Here is a 17,200-nt window from a genome sequence, read left to right as displayed (position 1 = left end):
CTGGGAGGGAGTTTGGGTGCAGAGTACGGGCTCAGGGCAGGGGTTGGGGTGTGGGAGGGAGTGAGTGGGGGCAGCGCTTACCTTGGGCAGCTCCCGAAAGCGACTGGGTACATCTGTCTGGCAGCGGCTCCTAGGGGCAGGGGGTTCAGGGAGCTCTGCATGCTGCCCCTGCAGCTCCCATTGGCCGCAGTTCCTGGTCAATGGGAGCTGTGGAGTCTGCGCCTGGGGCAGTGGCAGTGAGCGGAGACCCCTGCCCCCCGACCCACCAGGGCCGCAGGGACAGTGCCAGCCGCTTCTGAGAGCGGCTCGGAGCGAGGGCAGGCAGGAAGCCTGCCTTAGCCGTGCTGAGCTGCCAGACTGCTAATGCCCCAAATCTCCTGGTTTGGCTGCAGTAGCCTCTGGGAAATAGGGCCTGATTCCAGGAGACTCCCAGTGAAACCAGGAGGGTTGGCAACCCTACAACAGAGAGAAGTAATAGAGACCGTGAAGGGATTCTCTCTACTAACTAGGGGTGCTGGGGATTCTGCTGTACCCCCTGGTTTGAAGTAGTTTCCATTGTATACAGAGTTCACAGTTTGGTTGAATGGCTCACAGCACCCCCATTATAAACATTGTTCCAGCCCTTCTGTCACTAACGATTCAGGTTGACGGTTCTTTCACTGATGGGCTCCAGGGCTTCCTCACTGGCCTCTAGCTCCTGCCCAGTGCGGTGCCCCCAGAGTGGGAGATGACCTACAGCGGCCCATGTGCTAGCTAAGGGGGCTCTTGGGGATCCCGACCCAGTGTTCTCCACGGCCTGGCTGCGGCTCCCAGGCATTCCGAGTGCAGCATCTTGCTGCTGTCGTGTGGCATAGTGTAGGACTTAGGATATTGGGGGAGGGGGTTGGCAGGCTGCCAACACTTTTTGGAGCTGTGAGTCAGAAGGGAAATGGGGATTGATTGACTGATTTTGATTTTTAAGTTGAATGGAATTGCCTGGGAGGGGGCACAAAAAAAGGCATGTCTCTAACCTGAGCGCTTTCTGCCTGCTGAATTTCTAAGTGTCTGTTGCAAACAATGGCGATGTTTGAGAAAATCTAACTTCATAAGACTCTGTTGTAAGGGAAGGACAGAGTTACCCTCCATACAGGGGTCACTACCAGCTCCCTCTGTGAGTTAGAAATCAAGGGAACAGGCTGTGAAACTGTAAACACATCATTTCCCCTTATTTTGTAACTATTAGGTTACACCCTGTCTTACTAAATGTGCTTATCTTTTGCCGTCAGTTAACAGAAATGACCCCACCCTGAGTTCCACAGAAAGCACAAGTTTGGAATAAGATGCTGTTTTTAGTTAAAACGTAACAGAGATCTGAGCTCTACTCCTGCAAGCTGTACTGTGTGAACAGACCCTGTAGTTGTGTGGAGCCCGCCTGAAATCAACAAAGCTTCTGCAAAGGCTTAAGGGTCTGGCAGCACAGGGCCAATGCCTCTTTAGACAAGCACCTAACGCACATTTGTGTGGTATAAAATGTCCTGTTCTTTGCCATGCTTGCTTCAGAAGCTAGTTTTTCAGTGTGCAGCATCAAATCTACAATCTGTACAATCAACTAGCACTTCCTTATGAGAAGTACAGTAGGATTAAAAGTGTACTTCTCCAGAGCAAATTCTCCAGTGACATAGAGACTATGTGGTGACTATAGTGAAATTATTTCCATATTTTAGTCATTAAAAACTTTTGGAGATCTTAAAACAAGCTTTTAAAATTCATGAAATGATTATCTGTGCTACTGACGGGGTGTTTATTGTAAAGGTGCATTTTTCTTGTAAGATTTAAAACATTTGTTTTCTCTTTTTTGGGCATCCACAGACTGCATTGAGTTTTGTTTAGCAATATGAACAAATCTTTCCCCAGGTGAAGAAACTGTAGTTGAAGGATTTACAATGTCTTTGTTTATTTATTTATTAAAAATAAAAGGAAAACTGAATAAAGACCAGGAGTACTTGTGGCACCTTAGAGAGTAATAAATTTATTTGAGCATAAGCTTTCGTGAGCTACAGCTACAGATGCATCCGATGAAGTGAGCTGTAGCTCACGAAAGGTTATGCTGAAATAAATTGGTTAGTCTCTAAGGTGCCGCAAGTCCTCCTTTTCTTTTTGCTAATACAGACTACCACGGCTGCTACTCTGAAACCTGAATAAAGATCCTGACTCTGTTTTCATACTTGTTACTAGAAATTGTCTGGTTAACTATGTAAAAGTGAAGCTGAAATCTAGCTTTCTGCCCTGATCCAATCACTGGCTGCTCACCGAACAGAAGGAAGTTTGCCTCTTTGCTCTTGCAGGTAAGGAACTTTACTAGGGTCCATGGATTTCCTAACCAGTATGAAAGGATGTAATCTGGATAAGTATTCCTGTTTGGTCCATGTCCCACAGGATGTCAGAAGAAGCCACTGAAAATGAGCTCAGATCCCTACTCTGGCTTCAGCTGCCGCTCTCCTACTCTCCCTACCACCTGTTAAATTATGAACAGGAATGTTAAGAAGGTTGGCACTGTGAAAATAATGCTATTTTTTCTAAATAGGGAAAATACATGCACTCTGTTGTGGCCAAGAGGTCAATAAACAGGCTATAATGATAAGTTTTTCCAAAGCTACCAGATATTTAACAGGTATCTTTAACTGAAAGGAAAATGTAAGAAGGGATAGGCAGTGAGCGCATAGAGGTTTTGAATCGCATTTCCTCATGATGAAGATATTACCCCTTTGAGATAGTTAAATAGTCGAAGTTTTAAACTTGACAACTTGCCATTGCAGGTAAGACCTTCACATCCAGGATCCTCAGAGGATGAGATGAGTGGGTGTGAGGAAGGAAGGTAGTTACATGGTTAAAGCATCAGCATAAGAGTCAGAAGCTGGGGGTTCTGTTTTCAGCTCTGCTTTTGGGTCTACCACAGATTCATTGCATTCTTTATTTGTATTAGTAGAGGGCCAAGGAGCCTTAGTCATGGAGCAGGACCTCAGTGTCCTAGGTGCTGTTTAAATACAGCTTCCAGTCTGTTGTTATGCATGAGCAGCCTTAAGAAATGCTGGATGTAACTCCTTAGTGCTTGACTTTGCAACCTAAATCAATTTTTACCCAATACAATTTCCTAGTACTTTTTAAACAGCTAACTAATTCTGTTATATACAACTGCACACACTACCACAGACGGCTACCACTTCATCTACAGAACTAACTCTATGAGCTGGCAGCAGGAGAAGGTTGTTATTCCAGAATAGCTCATCAGCCACTGGGTTCATATGCTGATTTGGGTGGAGCTCAGCCCAACTCCGCCTCTCGCCACCATCACCTTCCCCCATGGAATGGGGCTGAGCCTGCCTGGGTTGGTTCCCCCCAGCTTGAGGGATGTACTGGGGGAGGAGTAGGAGGTGGTCCTGTACTGACTTTGAGAGAGTGGTTGAATGGAGCTCAGCCTGCTGCTTTCCTTCCCTGCCCTGTGGCAGCTCCCAGACATTCCCAATGCATGGGCTGAGTCTTAGAAGAGCCCTGTTCGATTATTGTGGCAGTCAAACATTTTCCTGGGCATGTTTCACTGACCTTTTTAACAGTTGGTAACTCGGCCAAAGTGCCATGATTCCTCTGCTCATATCCCATCAAGCAGCTGTTTGGTGAGTTAGCGCATGGAGTCAAAGAGCATGACGAAGGCATAGCTGGGCACTGGGGGCCAGGCGCTTGTTTCTGCATAGAGGCTAATGCACATGTGTGACCGAATGCACCCTGTATTCACACCCCACATGCTATTGTAATCATCTCTGCGCAACGGATGCCTTGTAAGGTATCATTTGAAAACTCATAATTCACAGGTCAATATCATGGTAAAATGTGTGTGGCATTATATATAAAGTTATGAATTCCCCCCTGCATGACATTGGTGGGACATGTTCAAACTCCAAAACAATTAGGCAAAACAGGCGAAACAGGTTTTAAAGGGATGTGTGTTTACCTCAAATTTACATGTAAACAGAGTCCTCAGCCAATGAAAGGGGGAAGACAGAGGACAAGAGAGGTCTGCATTTCAGCAAACGGGGTGAGAAAAAACAGCATGGGACTTTTTACGAGGAGATTTTGCTGCCTGATTCGCACATGGAAGGAATTTGTACGAGAAAGTGCTCTCAAGAGCTTGCATTTCCAATGGGGAAATGAAATATAAAAGTGAGGGGCAAACACCCCAAGCCACTCCTCTCTCCCTGTCCATCTCCGTCTTTGTACGTGAGAAGACCAGAAGAAACAGTTGCTGGACTTGAGGGAGGTGTCCTGACAGGAAAAGTTCAGTCTGTAATGCTGATAGGATGTGGTAAGGACTTCACTTTTGAATCAAGTATAGTTTAAGTTAAGCACCAGGAAGCTTTTTATCTTTATTTTTCATGTAACCATTTCTCACTTTCATGCGTCATTATTTGTACTTCCTTAAAATCTCTTTGTATTTAAATAAATCTGTTTTTATTCTTTTATTGAAACTAAGTTAAATTGTCTGGGTAACTCAATTTGAGGTGACAAATTCTTGTGTATCGTTCCCTTAATGCAGGGGTGGGCTTTTGGACCGAGGGCCACGTTGGGGAATAGAAATTGTACGGCAGGCCATGAAGGGTCACAAAATTGGGGTTGGGGTGCAAGATGGGGTGCAGGTTCCTGCTGGGGGTGAGGGCTCTGGGGTGGGGCTGGAGATGAGAGGTATGGGGTGAAGGAGTGTGCTCTGTGCTGGGATCGAGGGGTTTGGAGAGTGGGAGGGGGATCAGGGTTGGGGTGTGGGGAGAGGCTCAGGGGTGCAGGCTCCAAGCAGCACTTACTTCAAACGTCTCCCGGAAGCAGTGGCATGTCCCTCTCCGGCTCCGACACGGAAGCACGGCCAGGTGCTTGTGCACACTGCCCCATTAGCAGATGCCGCCCCTACAGCTCCCATTGGAGCCCCAGAGAGGGCCATTGGAGCATGGAGGAGCCGGAGCGGGGCCATGCCGTGGCTTCTGGAAGCCACGTGGTGCGGCCCCCAACCTACCGCCCCAGCTTGAGCACTGGAGCAGCCCCCCAACCCAACACCCCAGCTGGAGTGGCGGAGCGGGGCCGAGCTTAGTGGTGCACGCCCCCCTCCCCTTGACCCAACGCCCCGGCTGGAGCAGGGCAAGCTCCAGCCCCTGCTCCCCAGCAGGAGCTTGGGAGCTGGCTTAAAATGGCTCACAGGCCATAGTTTGCCCACGCCTGCCTTAAAGGGACAACAGAACTATCTCTGGACGGCCGAGAAAAGTTTTTTTTTCAAGGGAGGAGGGGAAATCTGGGAGTAGGAGTGTCTTGGGTTTACCCTGAAGAAGTAACCAAGGCTGATAAAAGCCAAAGTGTAACCCAAGCGTGCCTGGCAGGTTGTGACTTGCACGAAGGAAGGCTGTTCGTGGGTGGCCCAGGTGGGAGCTACTTCCACAAGGCATTGTAAGGCATCCTAGGTTGCAGGACAGGGGTGACACAGCCCTCAGTGGTCTGGATTGCACCTCACCATGTCACATGTATTTGGAATCACACATGGGTGGCTCAGAAGCCAGTCACTGCACTGAGAGGCAAGTGCCATACAGAAGGATAACTGTGAGAAGCTAATTGTGTATAAAGCTTTCCTGGAGACGCATTGCTCCCCTGAGTACCCTTCCTGGGCTTGGCAAACCAGGTCTGACAGGTGTGACAGAATCGTGGTGGTGACGGACATTTGAGGAAGAATCTCAGGATGATAAAGGCTTTCCTAGAGATATGGGTGGAGTTCAGCCCAGAGGAGCGACGAGAAACAGGACCTCAGACTGTAAACTTTGTGGGACAAAGACCAGGCCTCTTAGTCAGCTAGGAACCACTACGTGTTTTCAGTGCTACAAAACATTTTCCTCAATTGCAGTGACTCACCGTTTATATTGATTTTACAGAGAATCGTTAAAAAAAAAAACTAAGAAAAACTTTAACCAAGTCCTGGAGCCTTTATTGAGTACTTACTCAGTCCCTCTTTCAACACCCCTTTCAGTCAGTGACTCTTGCCAGAACGTCAGGACATGTGTCCTACTGTGTTGGATCAGAAACTAAATATAGCAGTGTGGAATGGACCAGGTATATGCATTATGGGACTGTTTCCTCTTCCTTCCCCCCACCCCTCTCAACCCTGAGACTGTGTGAGAAATGCATCATGCCTGATGGTTGAGTTTATATCAAAGAAAGAGGAAGTTGTTTTTGGTCTAATGTAATAAGGGTGATGTACAGCTTCTTCACAAAAGGAAAAAAAGTGAACAGAGTTAGGTTAGTACACCAGTGGGGTTTTATATCTTTTGAAAGAAACAGCTCTGGCCAGTGTAGGAACCCCGCTGCTGGCAGCAGCACCGGGGAGGGCTGTTGCGCTCAGGGATACAGACTGGAAGGGAGACCGGTGGAGGGCTTTAAATGTTTCAATTTTCCACCCTAATGCACAAAAGCAACCGAGGGTTAGATGTGGTGGGTGGTTCCCTGAGCAGCTGCCCCTCCGTGTAATGTGCCCACGGCTGCACCCACAAAGATACACGTGCAGAGGGGCGAGCTGGCAGAACCAATAACTCAGGGCCCAGCGCAGCCTCTTCTCCCCTGCCCCTGACCCCAGCGCTTGCTCTCCGGACTGCACCTGGGAACAAAGCAGTGACACGAGCCCCGCCCCCACCCCTCAGGCCCCGCCCCATCCTTCCTGGCCACGCCCCTCCTCCCGACCCTCGCTGTCCCTCCCGCTCCGAGCCCGACGGTGCTGGGGGAGCTGGAGCGAGCGGTCGCGCCCCTGAGCCTCCGCTGCCAGCCCCGCCATGGTCTCGGCTCCGCGCTGCCGGCCCGGCGCCCGGGGGCTCCTGACGCTGCTGATGCTCCTGCCCCTGCCCGGGGCTCGCGGTGAGTCGCGGCGGCCCGGGCTGCGCGGGGCCGGCGGGCGGGGACCTGCTGCTGCCCCGCACTGGCTGTGCCGGGTGCGGAGCTGGAGGCAGCCAGCCCCGCCCGAGGGGGCACCGCTCCACTGGCTGCCGGGCTAGTCGGGGCCCCCTGGGCAGCGAGCGGGCGCCGGACAGCCGGGGCCGGGGCTCCCGGTGGGAGCGGGCAGCTCGGCGGGCTTGGCCCGTCGGTGCAGGCGCTCCCGCTGCCAGAGACCCACTCAGGGATTTCTCTGCACACCCCCTGAATTGCCCTGCCCCCCGCATTTTTGTGAACTAGTTACATGCGGTGTTGCTAGTTTAGCGCGTGTTTGGAAATTTGAATGGAAATTGAAATATTAATACACGCTTTAAAAGCACACAAAGTGTATGGTAAAATATGTGTATCTGAAGAAGTATAATAGATTTGAGGTTTCAGAGTAACAGCCGTGTTAGTCTGTATTCGCAAAAAGAAAAGGAGGACTTGTGGCACCTTAGAGACGAACCAATTTATTTGAGCATGAGCTTTCGTGAGCTACAGCATCCGATGAAGTGAGCTGTAGCTCACGAAAGCTCATGCTCAGATAAATTGGTTAGTCTCTAAGGTGCCACAAGTCCTCCTTTTCTTAATAGATTTGAGACGTATGAACATAGACTAGCTTCCTTTTACAGGTGTTGGGTTTTTTTTAAGACCGTGTCAGTGCATTCACTTCAGTGATGTTGGCCAACCTAATAATTTCAAATGATGATTTGTAAGTAAAGTCTCAATGAGCTCTCCCTGACAGCTAGTGGTGAGCTAGGGGCTGGGGGAAAGGCTTCAGGACCAGATTGTATTGACACTCACACCTAATCTACCTAGGTATCCAGCAAACAGAGCTGTGTTGCCCAAGTGATAGATTTTGGCTGGGGTTGGGTTACAAATCACTTGGGGGGGGGGGAGGGTGTAATGAAATGTTGTTCTTATTGTAGGAGTAAAGGGCAGTAGAACTGTACTTAGCTTGTGCTGATTGAGGGCATAGAGAGGGGGTGGGGACAGGTGTTTTGCTTGATGGTCCGCCTGAGTCACAAGTATGATTTGACCTGCCCCCTCCACTGTTTAAAGACAGAGCTGATTAGGCTCCATAGAGAGTCTTTTGTTTTGTTAATTGACCACTGGAACTGAAATCAGTGATAATCGGGTCTAAGTGCATAGACCAGCTGTGGGACTGTGTTTCTGTGGAAGAGACGGCCCAGTCTGCACTAGCACCGAGGTTCCCCCACTGAGAGCTCAGATGAAATCACTGAGAGCTGGGTGGAACCTCAAGAGACCCACTCGCAGAGGTCACAGTGGCAGGTGGCAGCAGAAGGTGACGGTGCAGGGCCATTGGCAACAAAGCAATGGAGTGAACCGTGGCACAACGAACAACAGTGGCCAGAGCGAACAGTGAGCAGCTGCGGGAATGAGCAAGGTGCCTTCTTCCCCCCCACGTGGGAGGTGAATCATGTGAAAGCACCTCTGAACTCTGAGTCCCCACTGACCAAGGACAACACCGGTGAACGTTAATGAGACTGTTAAGAATGCTGGAGACACAACACAGTTCATGCGAACAAACATGGCTGTGGCATCATATTTTCAATTTAAGCAAGAGATACCACACGCTACAAACTGGAGGCCAGTGTTAAGTGCATTGTCACTTGTTCATCCTGAAGTTGAACACTGGTTCCGAACAAGACGAGCAAATGCTCACTATTTTTCTGCAAGAAACTCAACTGACTGGCTAGAAGCATCTGGTGAAAGATTCAACAGTTGAAAAATGGAACCACATTCAAAAAATTTGCATACATGGCTGATGAATGCACTGATGTAAATGGGCATCAAGTATTAAGTCATTGTGTACGTTATCTTGATGTCACTGGTTGGCCAGTAGATGCATTTCAAGATGTTCAAGTTATTGAAGACACATCGGCTGCATCTGTGACAACCCACATCTTAGAAGAGTTAAATGCTTGTCAATTGGACCCCAAGCAGATGGCTGCTTGTGCATTTGATGGAGCTGCAAACTTCTCTGGAAAACATGGTGGAGTACAAGCTTTGCTCAGAGAAAAGTGTAACCCTAATCTCTCCTATACACACTGCAGAGGCCATCTACTCCAACTAGTGCTAGTACGAGCTGCAGACTCTTCAAAAGACATTTAAAAAGCTATAAATTTAATGTCTTCATTATATTCTTTTTTCAGCAAGAGTCCAAAAAGACTGAATATCTTGGAAAATATAGAAGATACACTGGGACTGAAGTTCAAATTAGTCCAACCTGGGAAAACCCTCTGGTTTTCTCATGAGCGATCCTTGGCTGTTGTCTTAAAATTACTCCAGCCGTTATTACTGGCTTTGGAAAGTATCTACCAAGATGGGATGGATCTAAGTAGTGAGGCTGGTGCATTACTTTTGCTACTATGTTCAGAGAAGACTATTGCCATTCTCTCTCTTGTAAGTCTACTGTGGAAACCACTTGGGTCATTTAAATAATGCCATCCAGGCATCTGCTACAACAGTAGTAGATCTTTGTCCAGCTATAGCAGCTACAGTTGGATCAATCAGAGGTATCCAGTGGAAAAAGTACTGGAAGACGCAAAGACTTCAGTCCAGAAGTTGACTAATGGAGGCATTTATATTGAATCCTTAAGTGAAGAGGACAAGAAGTGTTTAAGTTAACTGAAAAAGTACACAGACTTGATTCTTAAAAATCTACAACAGCAACTTGTAGATTCTACTCAACCTCTCCGTAGCTTTTACAGATCCCTGTCCTATAAAACACCAACACTTGAGGGAGTGAGGCACTACCAGCAATGGGGCTGCCATGGGATCAGGACAGAATAGAGAATCTGAACACAGCGTGGAATATCATACGACGAATGAATGAAGATTTGACTTCAACTTCTTTTTTATCATCACTAGTGGCTCGATCTGATCTTCGTGCTGTGTTTCTGTTAGCCGATGGCCAGGGATGTTTGGTGAGGTGCCAGCTATGCCCGTTTTATACCATCCGTGACTTTAACCGCTAGGACGCACTGTCCCTTCGCGGCGGGCAGCCCGGGCTAGGCTGACGGATGCCCCAAGGTCCTAACCACCCGTGACTTTAACTGCTAGAGCTCAGAGCTCCCTCGCAGCGGGCAGTCAACACTGACTGACAGGTGCCCCAATGGCAGCACTAAGAGCCTCTCCCCCCCCGTGACTTTAACTGCTAGAGCTCAGAGCTCCTTCGCAGCGGGCAGTCAGGATTGACTGACAGGCGCCCCAAGAGTTTGCCCCGTGGAGGCGGCACAACTCAACGCTAGGCTCTTAGTACTCTCACCTAATGGCCAGGCTTTATAGCCAAAACGGCTGAGGTTCTTTAATTGTGTTGGCTGCTTCACAGTAAACCAGAGAAACAAGTCAGGCTTATGCACAAATGGTTACCAAAATTTATTAAACTAGATTCTAATCATGTGGTTACAAAATTGCTAGTGCCTACTTATTTAAATGTAGAGATGTTACACACACAAACAAGTTACAAAACTGAAGCTACAATCCCAAAGAAAGAAAACAAAGTATAGAGCTCTATTTCAAAATATGTGTACACTAAAGATAGGAGATCAGGTGTGGGTGCTTCTTACCCTCCTTGCATCTCTCGATTCCAGCGGTGCCAAGCCAGGATCGGTCACTCAATTCCGCGGAAAGACGAATAAGGGACAAGGCTTAGGGACCCTCTTAGCTGCAGAAGCCTTGGGAGGCTGTCACTTATCTGACCAGCAGATAGATAGTGAAAAGCACTCAAAAATCATGGTGCTGTAGGTCCCCTACTTATACCTCTGTACTCCTTTATTCTCTTTCTCCTTTCTATGCTAAATTGGGGCTGGTCTGTCGGGGTGACGCCAGCTCTCGCAAGAGTAGTTCACACTTGCAAGGGAGAAACAATAAGTGTCGACTACTGGACACTTCTTTTATCAGGGTAAATATTTTCCCACCTAGGATGTTGGTGTGTGTGCATCATGCTGTTTTAGTAGGGGCTAAGAGCCATGTCTGTCACAGCGCCTCTGCCTGCTGTGAGCCCAATTGTTGTATATGTTCCCAGTGGCACATTGTAGCAGCACACCTGTGCTTCTCTCAGCTTCAAAGGCTGTGCTGGAGTGCCCTGGTGTTTTGGCTCCCGTGTGTTTCCAGCAATGCTGGTCTGAGGGGGGGGGGCTGGCTGTCTGGCTACATTCCACCCCCTGATGCACCACACTACATCCCAGATTGCAAGGTGGCGGTGATGCCAGCACCTCTTGCCCTCCTTGGGGAAATCTAGAAATACCCAACAACCAAATTAGAGGATGAGGGTTCGCGGAATTGGTTAGGATCCCTTTTTAGCTCTAGGTATCTAATTTGTGTGGAGGAAAGAGCAGTTTGAATCAAACGCTTCATAATACATAAAGTTACACAAAAAACAATTACAATAATTAAAATGGTTAAAACAGTATTTACAACCGAATGTAAAAACGGGGAGAGGGAAAATCCCAAGTGTTGAGCTAACCATTGCATCCATGAGGTTTGTCCATTCTCAGCCACTGCATGTAAAATTTTAACTGCACCTTTAATAGCAACCACATCTTGCTCTATTTGCCCTGAATGATTTACATAAACTTCTTTAGATGATCCCGTTACATATTTCACAGGCCGTCCCCAAACAGTGCGATGCCATTGTCCCACCTCCCCCGAGTCAATGTGAGGGTTGTTGGTGTACCATGCTGGTCCCCACTGAAAGATGTCGCTTTTGTTCCACCAATCATTTAGGCTGAGTGGTACAAATTCAATTCCCAGTCCATTGGTTGAATTTAGCAAGGTGCACATCCAGCAATTTGTAGCACCAGCAGCTGAGGCGATGGTTTGGATTGCTCCCCGAAGAGGATGTTCTGGTATTGCCAAGGTGACTGGAGCCAACAGAAGGATCATGAGGGCTTGCAGGAACATATCTCTGGTGGGTCGTGGTCTAGCTAAAAAACTTATTTTAAAACCAAAAGCAAAAATTACACCTGCTATTATAAGTAATGGCAAATATATCAACAGTCCATAGTAGTCTCTAGTGATCAAACAGGTCTGCTGCATGGTCCATTTTGCTGACAGGTTAGCTGGCAGGTTGCTCGGAACCATGGGACCATTCCTGCAATAAATCACATGGTCAGCCGGTCTTGGATGCGATCCAAGCCTCTGTAATGGTTATTAGCCTTTTATCAGCATTTAAGGCACTCCATACACCTTTCTCTTTATAGGCGTGCAAAACGCAGGTAAGGGTTCCCAGGGCTGGGTGTTTAATCACAACAGTGTCTCCGGGAGCATACTTGGAACTGTGCAGTGGTGTTCTGGCAGGGGAGATAGCTTTCCCTGTAGGGAAGAATCCCCTGCTGATTGGACTTCCTGTAGGAGTCTGTCTGTTGTTTAATCTCTGCACCACTTCGTCCAGTCTGTCTCCCCATGTGCCATCAGTAGGCTTCAAGTGATTCTTTAGCAACCCATTCCAGCGCTCGACCATGCCATTAGATTGAGGTCGATATGGAAGGTGGAAGGTCCATTGGACTCCGTGGTTAAGGGTCCATTCCCTTACAAGTTTATTCTTAAAATGCGAACCATTATCTGATTGGATTTCTTGAGGCATTGGGACAATTGCTGTTAAGCGGTTTAGTCCCATAATTGTGGACAACCCTGTTGCCAATCGGGTTGGATATGCAAAACCAATCCCTGAAACAATTTCTACCCCAGTCGAGATGTATTTCCACCTCTGCCTTGTAGTGGGCAGTGGTCCGACATAGTCGACCTGCCAGGTTGCCCATAGTGTTTTCCCATCTCTTAGCCTGGCAAACCTTTGTCCTTCTGCTATATGTTTTCTAGTCTCAGCACAAATAGCGCAGGCTTGAACCAGGTCTCTAGCCTGTCTGTGGGTGATAGGCCACCCCCTGATATGTGCTTGCCGAACTAACTCATCACTTCCTGTGTGTCCTAAATTATCATGTAACCATGAATATAAGCGTTCCCATTCTACTTGTGTGGTAAAGAGCTGGGCAGCTGCATCGGCTAAATTGTTTAACTGTGCAGCTGGGGTATTATTCCTCTGATGAGCTGAGACATGTCCTATAGACAGGGGTTGTTGCAGGGCATGCTGATATAACCACTTCCAGTATTCCAGTCCCCATACTGGTTTACCTCCTATTTCCCAGTGGTTATTTTTCCAGTTAGTGATCCACTGAGTGGCACCTGCCCATACCGCATAGGAGTCCGTATATACTGCGGTGGCTCCTGCTTCACAGGCCAGTTTAATTGCAGCCAATTCTGCAAGTTGTGCTGACCCATCAATTTCAGCAGTTAGGGGTGCTGCAGAGGTGTCTGCAGGCACTGCTGCAGCTTTTCCCTTCCATTTTCCTTTAACCAGCCTGGCACTGCCATCAGTGAACCATACTCCCTCAGGCTTAGAAGGATCAAATGGGGCAGCATCCTTAATGGGAGACTGCTGTGGAGGTAGGCGGTATTCATCAGGCATTCCTACTTTCCATAGGGATTCCTGAATCATAGTGGGGTTTTGTGCAGTGTCTGCACTACCTACCCTGTGGTGTATGTAAAGTGCCCATCTTTGGACAGTCATTTTTTGTGCTACACCAGGTGGTAACTCTTTCCCTTCCAATATGGGTTTAATGATTGGAAGAGGAGTGTGAATTGTGATGTCCTTATCCTGAGTTAATTCCTCAGTTTCTCTCAAGGCTGTGTAAGCTGCCAGAAGCACCTTCTCATAAGGCGTGTAGTTAGCCTGTGACCCTTGCCATGACTTGGAACCAAACTGAATTGGTCGTCTGGGAGCAGTGTCACTTTCTTGCCAGAGAGCATAAGACATTCCAGTGGCTCCCACAGTTAGGTACAAATGGAATGGGGCTTCAGGATGTGTGGGACCCAGAGCCTGATAGGTGTGTATCTCCCCTATCAGTTGCCTGAGGGCTTCCTCATGGGCAGGAGCCCATTCCCAGGCAGCACTTTTCTTTAACAAATTGTACAATGGTCTGGCTATAATGGCAAAGCCAGGTACATGTTTTCTTCAAAACCCCAGGGTTCCCAAAATCTGTCTCAATTGATCTTTACTTTCAGGGGAGGGTGCCTGATTTAGCTCTTGCACAGTGTCATTAGGCACAGACCTCCTACCTCCCATCCATACAGTACCTAAGAATTTTATCTCTTGGGAGGGACCTTGGCATTTCTCAGCTGGTAACTCTAAATTAAGGGCTTCTAGTGCTCCTTTGATTTGATTCATAGCCTCCTGTACCTCTTCTGAGGTTTTCCCACCTATTAAGATGTCATCAATGTATTGCACAGTTTGTACATTGGGTGGCAGTATAAGGTCATCTAGGACCTTTGCCAGTGCCCCATGGCAAATAGTGGGTGAGTGTTTAAACCCTTGTGGCATTCGGGTAAAAGTGTATTGTACACCTCTCCAAGTAAAAGCAAATCTTTCCTGGTCAGCTGGTTGCAAAGGGACCATGAAGAACATGTCCTTTACATCTAATACTGCTAGCCAGGGTTTATCTATGTTGGTCCAGTGCATTACTGTGGGTTCATCTCGGTCTGCTGGGTAAATTCCTCTTGCCCATCGACAAGCCAGAGACCAAAGTGTTTTAGGGGTGTTCCCCTCTGAATGTTCCAGGAATATTCCTGCACCTAAGTTAAGGCGCTCAGTTTCTTGGGCTGTCAGGCGTATATATCCACCCCCAGTGTCCCAGAGGCGGACCAGCCACTCTATTATACCTTCCTCAGGCTTTTTAGCAAAATCTCCCTGGATTGTTTTTAACTCCATGGGAGTATATTGGCGGGTGGTAATTTTGGTAAAGTGTGTTGGAGCTTTATTCCCTTTTCCCTTTTTACCTCCCTCTTTGTTTTTGAAGAGGTGGATGGATCATTGTCATCCCCTTCTTCATCCTGCTCTGCCCCACTCAAATTTCCCTCATGTTCTTCTGATTTGTGCTGTGTGATAGCTGGTCTTAATTTTACAGAGGGACCTTCCTCCTCAGAGGAGGGGGACTCATCTGCTGAATCCCAAATATCTCCATCCCATTCCTCAGGGTCTAGCCAGAGAGCAGTCTCAACTTTAGCCCGGTTGATTCTGCGTGTTTTAGTCTCCAGCTTTTCCCTTCGTTCTGTCCCTTCTTTCTCAATTAAGGGAAGTAATCTTTTCTGAAGATGTTCCATATCCCTATTCAGTGTTCTTACTCTGGTATCTAAATTCTGGCATTCCTTGCGCAGTGTGTCCCTTTCCTGTTGTAGCCTATTAAATTCTATTGCCAGACTATGATAATCCTTACAGGCAGCTTGCCAAATGTTAGTAAGCAGCCATATACAAGCACCTTTTCCTTTCCCCATCTTGCAGGCAGTTCTCCAGTTACAGAAATGCTGCCAGATCTCTGCTGGTTTTCCCCAATATTTCTCCAGCAGTTCTTTGCTCCACAGAGGATTTCCCCATCCCTCTTGGGTCAAACTTTTCTCTAGCTCAGGGAATTCTGTGGTGTTTATCATGACCGGTTTCATTGTGTTACTGTAGTGCAGCCTATATCACAATCCTGTTCGTGACGCCAAATCTGTTAGCCGATGGCCAGGGATGTTTGGTGAGGTGCCAGCTATGCCCGTTTATACCATCCGTGACTTTAACCGCTAGGACGCACTGTCCCTTCGCGGCGGGCAGCCCGGGCTAGGCTGACGGATGCCCCAAGGTCCTAACCACCCGTGACTTTAACTGCTAGAGCTCAGAGCTCCTTCGCAGCGGGCAGTCAACACTGACTGACAGGTGCCCCAATGGCAGCACTAAGAGCCTCTCCCCCCCCGTGACTTTAACTGCTAGAGCTCAGAGCTCCTTCGCAGCGGGCAGTCAGGATTGACTGACAGGCGCCCCAAGAGTTTGCCCCGTGGAGGCGGCACAACTCAACGCTAGGCTCTTAGTACTCTCACCTAATGGCCAGGCTTTATAGCCAAAACGGCTGAGGTTCTTTAATTGTGTTGGCTGCTTCACAGTAAACCAGAGAAACAAGTCAGGCTTATGCACAAATGGTTACCAAAATTTATTAAACTAGATTCTAATCATGTGGTTACAAAATTGCTAGTGCCTACTTATTTAAATGTAGAGATGTTACACACACAAACAAGTTACAAAACTGAAGCTACAATCCCAAAGAAAGAAAACAAAGTATAGAGCTCTATTTCAAAATATGTGTACACTAAAGATAGGAGATCAGGTGTGGGTGCTTCTTACCCTCCTTGCATCTCTCGATTCCAGCGGTGCCAAGCCAGGATCGGTCACTCAATTCCGCGGAAAGACGAATAAGGGACAAGGCTTAGGGACCCTCTTAGCTGCAGAAGCCTTGGGAGGCTGTCACTTATCTGACCAGCAGATAGATAGTGAAAAGCACTCAAAAATCATGGTGCTGTAGGTCCCCTACTTATACCTCTGTACTCCTTTATTCTCTTTCTCCTTTCTATGCTAAATTGGGGCTGGTCTGTCGGGGTGACGCCAGCTCTCGCAAGAGTAGTTCACACTTGCAAGGGAGAAACAATAAGTTTCGACTACTGGACACTTCTTTTATCAGGGTAAATATTTTCCCACCTAGGATGTTGGTGTGTGTGCATCATGCTGTTTTAGTAGGGGCTAAGAGCCATGTCTGTCACAGCGCCTCTGCCTGCTGTGAGCCCAATTGTTGTATATGTTCCCAGTGGCACATTGTAGCAGCACACCTGTGCTTCTCTCAGCTTCAAAGGCTGTGCTGGAGTGCCCTGGTGTTTTGGCTCCCGTGTGTTTCCAGCAATGCTGGTCTGAGGGGGGGGGGGGGGGGCTGTCTGTCTGTCTGGCTACAGTTTCCTGGGATGAAAGAAGTAGGAATTCATCTCTTGCTACTCCAAGTCACGACAGCTGTAGTTGAGCGTTCTTTTTCATCATTGAATATAATTTTGTGTTCTGAAAGAAGTCGCCTTCTGCCTGATCATGTGAGTGAACTAATGAGCATATGAATTGAAGGAATGGAAGTACCAGACACACGAGAAGCCACCAAAGATGAACGCATTGCGTTCAAGAAGTTCATTAACAGAGTTGTGCAAAATTATAACAAGAAACCAAGAAGGATGTAGATGTAGTGCTTCATAGAAGGCTTGAGTAGCCAGCTTTAATTTGTGGGATTGATTTTAAAACATGAGTTAAATCTAATAAAATGGTCATGAAACATTTTTGCAGTTTTTCCTATGGTGCCATACAGCCCACCTT

General features: G+C 47.8%; 1 protein-coding gene across 1 annotated transcript in view; it reads left to right on the top strand.

Moving 5' to 3' along the window:
• Window positions 1-6,728: 6,728 nt before the first annotated feature.
• The window catches only part of LOC141975645 (complement decay-accelerating factor-like), a 28,711-nt gene continuing 18,239 nt past the window's right edge, over window positions 6,729-17,200 (top strand). Inside the window, exon 1 of the mRNA XM_074936202.1 lies at window positions 6,729-6,909. Within this exon, the coding sequence (XP_074792303.1) occupies window positions 6,828-6,909 (82 nt within the window). The 5' untranslated portion in view covers window positions 6,729-6,827. The remainder of the gene's footprint in view (window positions 6,910-17,200) is intronic.

Source organism: Natator depressus, chromosome 21 (genome assembly GCF_965152275.1).
Source record: "Natator depressus isolate rNatDep1 chromosome 21, rNatDep2.hap1, whole genome shotgun sequence".
Taxonomy (NCBI): Eukaryota; Metazoa; Chordata; order Testudines; family Cheloniidae; genus Natator; species Natator depressus.
This window is presented reverse-complemented; position numbering and strand designations above follow the sequence as displayed.